The following is a 10,418-nucleotide window of genomic DNA, read 5'->3' as shown; positions in this document are numbered from 1 at the left end:
CGAAATGATTTTGGTTATTTAATATTACTGACACAATGTTTTTGTTTTCCTTACAGTGTAATAAATAAATGAACGAATTCACTGTTTTTGATTCACTCCGTGGTAGTCTGAATTGCAATAATAATTGCAATTTTTCATGCAGTTTAATTATTGCAGTTTTTTATGCAGCTATAAAGTTTGTCCGACTGCAGTTTTTAGATGAAATTATCACAAGATAGTAAAATTTTATTTCTAGAGTTCTGAGACTCGATCCATCGAAGAGATAAATAGAACGGAAGGTTGGATTGATCCAAATAGATTATCAATTACAATAGGTGGCAACATATAAATGAACCAATTATACACAACGTCACAAGAGTCAAATATAACAAGGAAAACGAAATTGTCTCACATTTGTTGACATGTTTTCCAAGATTAAATAAAAAAGTGTTAAAACAGAGACTAAAGAACACATAAAATTGCAGTTATTTCACTGTAAGAAAAGCACTTTAATCTAAAATTATCACTATTATTGATGATTTTGTCGGACACAAAAACTGAATTGACACTTGTGACGACAGAATACAACTGTACTGTGAGTGTACAAATTCTACGTTGCCATCTATTGTACTAGAATCTATTTGGATTGATCGAAAGCTTGGATTGATCGCAAATAGGATAGATATATAGGAAGGCTGGATCGATTTACATGTGGGATCATTTGGAAGAAAGGATCGCTGGGAAGGATGGATCGCTGGGAAGGATGGATCGCTTGGAAGAATAGATCGACCAGAAGGATGAATCGATTGAGAAATATTTGATCACTTATTCGCAATCAATATCCTCTTCATCCTCCTCCTCCTCCTCCTCGATCATCGTGTGTTGGGCGGATCCCTCCGCCCCTCCCTTTAAGGCAGCTGTTTGATCCGCCTCAGTTTCCTCACGTTTATGCTTTGTCCGCCGATTCTGGAACCAAACTTTTACCTAGAAATATTACAAATTTTAGTAATAATAGTAATAATGATAATGATATTAATAATAATAAATATAATAATAATAATAATAATAATAATAATAATAATAATAATAATAATAATAATAATAATAATAATAATAATAATAATAATAATAATAATAACAATAATTATAATATTAATAATCATTATGACAATCTTTAACTTGATAAATATGACATCTAGTAAATAGATTTAATATAAAAACTGTAGTGTGTGATGCAGATGTTTTAAAACTGTCAAGACTCGCCATTTTATTTGTTTATTGGTGAAAACGGGAATTATTTGATTTATAGCTTGTTTGTTACATTCAGAACGTTGTACAACAATAAACAATGTAGGGTTTATGTAGTGCGGCATTGTTTTGTTTTCAATATTCAAAATGGGTCACTTCACATAATACAGTGGTAACCAGAAACAGTGGAAGATTTTCGTCTTTTGTCTTTCTTTTTATTCTAAAATGACATAAATGAAATATTTCTAGGCAGAAATATTTATCAATTATAACAAATTAGAAAATCCACCATTTTTTAGCATAAGGTAATAACAAAGACAACAATTATCCCTAAGTTTTCTGGAAACCATTGTACCCTTGCAAATCCAACATTAACTTTTTCGATAAAAAATATCAAATTACGGTTCAATTGCAATGAAAAACAGTGCACTGTACGTACAGTGTACGTACATTGTAAAGTCGCGTAAAATATAAAATATTTATTGATTTTGCTAAATTAACGTTAAAATAAGAAGGAGTCAAATAACATACTCGCCGGGAAAGGGTGCACTGAATACTAAACTGGAGGGAATGGGGCCGGGGAGTGCTTAAAAATAGTTTAATTCTTAATTCTTTATTTGAATAAATAGGCTGGTCAATCGAAATGTGTGCTCTAACTTTAGTATTCTTATATCTTTACAACCTGATACCGTATGCCTTTGATATTTTAAAATTTAAATTCTGAAGTTTTTTGTTTATCTGTATGTCCATCTATCTGTATTTTATTATAACTATACTATTAATGTATCTGTCTGTATATCTATCTAACTATCTATTAATGTATCTGTCTGTATATCTATCTAACTATCTATTAATGTATCTGTCTGTATATCTATCTAACTATCTGTTAATATATATTTCTGTATATCTGTTAATATATCTGTCTGTATATCTGTTAATATATCTGTCTGTATATCTGTCTAACTATCTGTTAATATATCTGTCTGGGGCTGTTTATGAAAGTTGTCTGTCTGTCATGTTTAAAGGTGAATTAAGCTAGGCGCGGACTCTCATATTTGTCAAATAAAGATAAGAATCAGATAATTTATGCACTGAGCGCTCAGTGACGCAGTGCGCAAACATTTACGTGCGCATTGTGCGCGCAGAGTAAAGCCTTGGAAAATTACATCTTCATGTAGAAAATCGTAAACTTGAAATTTCTCAAATGCACCCATTTTAAATGAAGTACTTAAGGCATCTAAACATAGAGGGGGGGGAGGGGGTTTACGTTATTTAAATAAAAATATTCCTCAGTTTGTCTGTTTATAACACCCCTCTAGATATAAAAGAGGGGTCGTGAATGTGGAGTTAGGGGGGGAGGGGGGATGCTAGAATTAAAACGCTTGGCTGAATGTGTCACTGGGCATATTTGGTCCGTACCGGCTATTACGGTAGATTAACTCCCGACCAATAGGAGTCCGTGTTGGGATCCAGCCAACCAATCAGGATCCAGTATTTTCTAATCTGATCAATCCCCCCTAACTATGTGTCATTTGATGGTTATTTTTACGACAATGACTTTCCAAATATGTCTAGCGTTGTTTAAGCAGGTTCAGATTTAACAGTAGATTTATCAGACTCTATTATTACATGATTGGGGGGGGGGGGTATAAAATGGGGAAAATTGATTACTCCCCTTTTCCCAGAAAATGAATAATCACATCGAGAAAAAATGCGCGGAAGTGGAAATGAATAAATATTTTGATAAATGTAAGAAATGGGGTTGCCAGGAAATGACGATTTTTCTGAACAAGCATAAACATAAACATTAAACATTGAATAAATTATCTTGATTTATAAGAGGGGTGCGTACGGGTCAAAGGGCCTAATGGGGTATGAAGAGAAAGAAGGTTCGAAAACAGTTTTACTATAATAACTTAACCATTATTTGAATACTCTCTCCTCCATACATTCGAGATTTTAATTTACTTTAAAAAGAAAAAGTTCTCTTTCTTATTTTCTCATTTTTTTCTGTTTTCGCTATATTCTACTTTGTTTCCTTATTGGATAAATAAAAGAAATTTTGATAATCTTGCCAATTTTCTTCATTTGCCCATAACACTTAACATTTAGCGCCGCGCCCATAGAACAAAAACTTGAAAGCTATTCTTCATGTTTAAGCGGATTTTCTCAAACATTTAAACCTTTTTCTAAACATCACGATCTTTCTTCAAATCCTCCTCAAAAACAAATTTGTATAGTTTGAAAAAACTTCACCAAATAACGGTCTCTAAGAACATAAAAGAAAGATTTTTTAAAAAAAATCAATGCTTAAGGATTCTAAACATTGATTTTTTTAAATATGTTTTACATAGTGATCCACTGTTTTTTTTTATATTAAACCACGGTTGAAGAGGGTAGAGAGGCTTGGGGGGGGGCTGGAGGGGTATGATCACCTCGTATTCAGGGATTAACGTGTCAGGGGGATAAGTCGACAATGCCCCCCCCCCCTATCTCTACCAATACAAGGGGGAGGGGTTCAGAATAAATCCCATTGGAGGACAAATTTAAGCCACGACTTTTAGGCATTTATACGCTTTCAATGGGAAGGAGAGGGGGAGGGGGGAGGGTATGCACAATAGATCAAGAAAAGATAAAATATAGCAATATGACCTTAATCAAGAAATTTTTAAATCATATTAAGTAAATATATTTTAGTAGAGAAAAATATGTTGTTAAAAATGTAAATTTATTCCAGCTTCGTTTTGATCGTAATATTTTTTCCTAGAAATTTTCTTAGAAATTTTCTTAGAAATTTTCCTAAAAATTTTCCTAGAAATTTTCCTAGAAATTTTCAAGTTCTTTTTTCAAAAGTTTCGAGTCCCTAAAACCAGGTTGCGAAGATATAGGAAGTTAGAAAACTATTGTTTATGGCAATTTCCTTTACGGTAAAATGCATTAAAATTTGGCTCAAAGCCTAGTATTTATAATCTAGACTAAAGAAATCTTTCAGCTATCCCTCCCCCTTTCTCTTCCCTCCCCTACATTAGAATGCATTAAACTTGATCCAACCCCCCCCCCATCCCCCCCTCAACCCAATCTAGCTGTGGGGATGTTTAAGGGATTTAGTCCAATCAGAAACTAGTATAATTTCTAAATAAATTTTTCTTTTAAACAATTTAACCCGAAAAAGCTGATATTTACACCAAAATTTAAGAGAGGCAAGGTATGGGGAATAGGGTTTGCGTACATTATTCTGTAACGTATCAAGACTTCTCAGTTTGAGATCAATTTAAACAACAGTATAAAAACAAACTCGGCGTTCTTAAAAGGAGTGTTTGCGAAAAATGAAATTTTCTCCTCATAGACGCAACAGATAGAAATAAGATTAGTAGCGATCAAAGGCGCTTTTTTATCGCATTAAGTCTAAACCCCCTTTCATTTTTCGCGAACACTCCCTTTAAGAAAATACCCAACTTTGTTAATTATTATTTTGATGTTAATAATACATCACAGGAAAATATAAATGTACGCAAAATAGGTTTATAGAGTACATGGGAGAAAGAAAATTTTAAATGAAGAAATTAAATTCGAGTCGTGTGATGATATGTGTATACCAAGCTGCCTATCTACCTAGCTGCATAGCTGCCTGGATTCATGCATAAATTATCAAAATTGAGATCTCATGCGATACGCTTAGGTATTTAGGCAGGCAGAGAGATTTAATCTTAAATCAGGAATCCTTGAATAATATCTGAAAATTCTACGTTGAAGCGATAAAAAATATGCAAGATCATTCTTATTTTTCGAACGAATAAGACGTTTAAGAAAATTGATAAAAAAACTTAAATTAACATGAAAACATTTACATATTTCAAATTCTATTGTGAAGTTTTAATCAAATGTTTTCGTTGATTTCGTGTTTATGTTCATTATTATAATTGGACATCGTGTTCTTCTAGTTTAAATCATTTGTCAAACTAAATTAACGTACCTCTAGAAACTTAAAATTAATTAATACATTTAAACCATCAGACCTTATTTTTTTAATAGGTCAAACAAGCATTAGTTTTTCTAGTACAGTGGACCCCTTAAAATTGTGGAGTAAAAAGACGACTGTAAGTGTCAAGTTAGGATCTTAAAAGGTCTATTGCAGTGCACACCCCGGACTAACCAGAGTAAGCAGCATTCGGTTTCTTCTATTCGAAATGAAACTTGTTTTGGTCTATAATTCAATAATATTTTACCTTACAGATTTGTTTCTTTTATACTTTTTCATTTAAAATGCATATGGCGACGAAAAAGCATTTAAGAAAAAAGGCTAAAAATTATGTTTAATGGGTCAAATTGTGATCGAAAGTCACAGTTTTCTGGAATATTGACAGAACCGTAAAATCCATGTGTGCACACACACCAATTCAGTTATTGGGAAATTATTTCTACATCAAATTACAAATTGCTGAAATGTCATCTTATTTCACAGTTTAATTGGTCTCACTGTATCATGTATGTGTATACCATTGAAAACCAATAATAGTTGAATCTTGTCAGTTTTGATTTATGAGCATTGATAGGAGCCAAAATATGCAAGTTATCTATATTATTATTATTATTTTCACTTTCACCCTCCCCCCCCTCGCACTTTTAATTAAGTTAAATGACTTTATTACCTGTGTTTCTGACAAGTTTAATGACTTGGCCAGTTCTTTTCTCTCTTGACCGACGACATATTGATTCTTCTCAAAAGCTTGTTCTAATTTTAGAAGCTGTGAGGGAGAGAATGCAGTTCTTATTCTCTTAGGTTTACGGAAAGGTAGAAGAAATTCAGGGAACTGTGGACCTGCACATAATATAGGGTTAGAGAGAGTTCTGTACATAAACATAGATTAAAGAGAGACTTCTGTACATAAATATAGGATTAGATAGAGTTCTGTACATGAACATAGATTATAGAGAGAGTTCTGTAAATAAACAAAGATTAGAGATAGTTCTGTACATAAACATGGGATTAGAAAGCTCCATGTACATGGGATTAGCGAGAGTTCCATGCATTTAACATGGTATTAGAGAGTTTCCAAAAGGCAAACACAGAGATTTATCAAAGCATACATTAACAGAGATATGTATGTACATCCTTATGCACAATATATATCATTGTGTACAATAAAGGTATTTAGGATTTCGCAGTTTAATAAACTAATGCTTGGTTTTAACGACTGAATGGTCTCTATGTCCTAGTGGTTTTAACTAATTATCTCTAAGATCTATAAACGAATTCTCAAAAAAAAAAACTGTATTCGGCTTAATAAACTGTAGAAATGAAAGGCAAACATTTTAAAAAAGAAATCCATATTTTTTTTAATTTTCTGTTTTTTTTGTAAAGAATATTTATTGTGATGTCCCGTGTGTTCTGTATTTGTGAAAAACAAATGAGTGTTCTGCCAATGTTGTGTTGTATTGACCAGTCTGTATACAATTACTGGACTTAGGTCACACAGCGGGGGGGAGGGGGGGGCTGTACATAGGGAAGATGTAAAAGTAGTCAGAAACCACCATCAATTAGCAATCTAAAAAAGTAAATAGTTTTTTTTGAGCCTATGCCAATTTTTTTGTAAGTGTTGGACAACTTAGGTTTTTTCTGATTTTTTTTCATTCTCCCTGAAAAAAATTCTTGCCTTCAAGTTTTGTGGTGTTTGTTTTAAAGCGTTAGGTTGAATATTTGAAACACAGGGGGGGGGGTTAATTACTGTCCCCTGACTTATTGTCCTACACTTTGGTCTAACTTATCGTTTCTTGCAAACCAACTGTAAAGCGTTTCTAATTTTTGTAAATCTAGATTTTATCAAATAACAGAAGAATCTTTGAAACAAATCTTATATTTTGGTCCTATTTGTGTAAATGATCGTAAGAATTACAAATTATATGATTTTGAAAGTTTATATTGTTTGTTTATTGTAGTTTTGTCTCAAACCTACAAATTATTGTATCATTCCAGTCCTCCATTATCTCAGCTATGTTTTCAACTATTTTTCTCTAAATATCAAATTTTCAAAATGGTTTTTGTTACTTCAATGCAAAGAATTAAAATATCTCCATTTCCTTGCTTTGAAAGGCTCGTTTGTAAGTTTTGTTGACTGTAAGAAGTACTTTAAAGGACTGTAAGCTTAATTTCAAGTGAACCTCTATGCAATGCCCGATTCACAACATTACTATTTAAACTTGAACTGACCAAGGGGGACAGATTTTTGCTTATTTATGTACAGACACTGTTGTAATTGCTGATATACCACAGCTAATTCTCTCAGATTAATATGTGCTCGGTAAATTTGGATAGGTTGGTCTAACACAACGTTATCAATACCTAATCAACCCCCTGCATACCTCTGCATGCCATAATGCCTGCTATTTGCCCCTGTGTTACTGTGACTGACCATGAGAAAGATATGTGTTTGTGTGACAAGACAGATACAAGATAGCGCGCCATCTACTTTTCCCATCTTGTACCAAACCAAACCTAAACCGTGGAACTGGATCTTGAGCCACCATTTTGTCCATATATGATCCCAATACAATGTATTCTCAATGCGCGTGTATTTAAAATAAAAATATGATAAATGGTCGGAATCATTAACTTGGATTTAGGTCTGCAGATAGAGTCTATGAAAAATGTCAAAATGATCTAAATCGGGTGGTTTTCCAACCAAACATAGAAAATCTGTCAATTCAATTCTACCCCTGGATTTGACGGATAATGGTTCGTGGATTTATTGATATTGAACATGAAATCTGATTACAAGGTCAAGATACACGACAATGGAGATATTGTATCTTAATGATAAATGTTTAATGTTTTAATCATTAAAACTTTTCCAAAACACGGATTTAGAGAATGAATCTTCATGAAAAAAGATTTTTTAATTCAAGTTTAGATAAACCCACAGTAGTCCAAAGGTTGCAAGCTCTAACGCAACAATCGATGAGAATTCTGCCAATTACTTCTTAAGAACTAAAACTAAAACCAGTTTCTTAATAGTTTAAAATGTACATGTCTAGGACTACACAAAACAAGACTTTAAAGTAATCTCAGAATTATGCAACTTGTCATATAGCTGTCTGGATCTATGTGAATTAAATAAATCAACGATTGAAGGATTTTTAATGGATTTGAGATTAGGAGAATAAAAGATTGACAAGAAAGAGTTAAAAAGTACAAATATTCATATTAAAAACGAAATTTAGGGGAAAATAACAAAATGTTTGAAGATTTCACGCAAAAAAAAATAGATTTTTACAAAAAGACTATTTTAAAACGGAAAATAGTTCTCCGTAAAATTCACAAAAAAGACACACTTTTCGAGTAGAATCAGATTAAGTTCTCAAGAGTATTGTCGTAACTCGGGCATTGGTATCTTTGCAAGGAGGGTCACTTAAAACTACGCTTCCAGTTCAAAAAAGTCTCTAGTTTGTTAAATAGTTAATTTTACCTCCTGGGAATCTGTGTCTGTTTATAAACCAAGGATAAAGAGGATATTCTCTAGGTAGATGGGGAGGTAAACCACTCCCTCCTCCGGATAGGTGTGGAGGTAAACCAGATCCTGCTCCGGGTAGGTTCAACATACCAGGTAATCCGTGTCTAGGTAGACCTGAGAGCATAGGATGGAGTCCATGAAGTCCAAGAGAGGGTGGGAGAAGAGGATGAGGAGGAGGCGAGTTTTCTTGGTTTCCTCGAGCCTCATAGAACGCTTTTAATGAGGCCAGTTGATCTAGGTAGGATTGAGGGTTAAGGAGGGAGGGGGAGGAGGAGGAGAGGGATGTGGGGATAGGACGCATCACGAGGGAGGGGGACGGAGGAGAATCAGATCTGGAATAGTTCAGACCAGGAGAGGGAGATCTTTTGTAATCGGGCGATCTTGACGGTGATCTAACTCTGTAAATTGGAGAACGATCTCGAGGTGATCGGGCGGCGATTGGCGACGGGCATCTGGGTGACATGGATCGGCGGGAATTGTTCTCGCCGACGATTGAATCAATGGAAAATCCAAGTTTGCTCTTGGATCCCGGGTTAGCGAGGAGGGAGGAGGTGGAGCGAGCTGTGAGGGTTTGGGAGAGGATGGATGGGGAGGAGGGGGAGGAGGAGAGAAGAGAATGATGAGGAGAAGAATAAAGAGACATATTCAGTACTGTCATTGCAACATTACACGATCTAAACTATCCTCAAAAGATCACATTCACAGCAATCCTGCTTAAAGCTGATGAAGGTTCGGAGGGAGGATCAATGATAGATTTCTAATGTTTCCTGATATAAGGTAGAAGCTAAACTAATTCACAAATAATTGACTAAGAGAGAGAGAGAGAGAGTGCAGGACGGGTAATCAAGCACGGGCAGACTCTCTACAGTGTACAGTGTTGAGCTGAATACCGCTAACTGTCTCTAACTATGATCTCAGCCATCTACAAACCCGCTCAAATGAACCCTATTAGTGACCTAGGCAAACCGAGAGAGTCGCGTATACTGCCTCCTGATTGGCCACCGGGTGCCGCCAGAGAGTCAGAATTACCGCCAGTCACAGCATCTTTTAAACAAACATATCAAGCCGGGGTTTGGTTGATGATTTGGTATCCAACAGGGCCGCAAGGTACACGCATTCCACAAATGGAGATGATATTTCATTAGATTCTCAAACATGGAAATTTAGCACTGATTGGTTGTATCTGTTTTCAATAACAAACAAACGGTGATACCTGCAATAAACATAACTTAAAAGGAGCGTCGACGTACTTTTAAGTTGCCCTCCATTCTAAGAGTTGAATATCCGATTTGTTGGGGCAAAAATTTTTAAAATGTAGTTTCTCTTTGAAAAATTAAAGTTACTGACGAATTTGTGCATGAAAGAGATAAATAAGTAAATTGAGAGATTTAAACGGGGTCAAAAGATAAAAAACGACTTTATCTTCTTCATTTGTTGTTGTGAATCGAACATACACGTCTTAATTTAGATAAGGTCACTAAAAATTGCAAGCGCTAACACAAAAATCTATGAGAGTTCTGCTAATTAGTAATTACAAGAACTAAAACTAAGAAAAATTGCTGTTTAGTTCTAAAATTTACATGTCTAGGACTGCGAACAAGTATCAGTGAGCTAGTGAGTTAAAATCAAAAGCCAAGGCGCTGATACACTTTAAACACCATAGTTTCAGTAGAAGTAAATATT

General features: G+C 34.3%; 1 protein-coding gene across 1 annotated transcript; it reads right to left on the bottom strand.

Moving 5' to 3' along the window:
• Nucleotides 1-549: 549 nt before the first annotated feature.
• LOC111696103 (homeobox protein EMX2) lies at nt 550-9,680 on the bottom strand. The gene is made up of 3 exons (XM_023465644.1): nt 8,691-9,680; nt 5,877-6,046; nt 550-963 (listed from the first exon to the last, which is right to left on the bottom strand). The coding sequence occupies exons 1-3, from the start codon at nt 9,391-9,393 to the stop codon at nt 805-807; spliced, it is 1,032 nt and encodes a 343-aa protein (XP_023321412.1). The 5' UTR covers nt 9,394-9,680; the 3' UTR covers nt 550-804.
• Nucleotides 9,681-10,418: the final 738 nt, after the last annotated feature.

This window comes from Eurytemora carolleeae, unplaced genomic scaffold (assembly GCF_000591075.1).
Source record: "Eurytemora carolleeae unplaced genomic scaffold, Eaff_2.0 scaffold203, whole genome shotgun sequence".
Taxonomy (NCBI): Eukaryota; Metazoa; Arthropoda; class Copepoda; order Calanoida; family Temoridae; genus Eurytemora; species Eurytemora carolleeae.
Note: the sequence above shows the minus strand (reverse complement) of the source record. Positions and strands in the feature narration are given on the sequence as shown.

Excerpts from the sequence above, each read along its gene's own strand:
- LOC111696103 (XM_023465644.1), bottom strand. The coding sequence starts at position 9,393 with ATGACAGTACTGAATATGTCTCTTTATTCTTCTCCTCATCATTCTCTT. Across the intron at positions 6,047-8,690 it reads CAGACACAGATTCCCAGGAG|GTCCACAGTTCCCTGAATTT; the intron begins GTAAAATTAACT and ends TATTATGTGCAG. Across the intron at positions 964-5,876 it reads TAAACTTGTCAGAAACACAG|GTAAAAGTTTGGTTCCAGAA; the intron begins GTAATAAAGTCA and ends TAATATTTCTAG.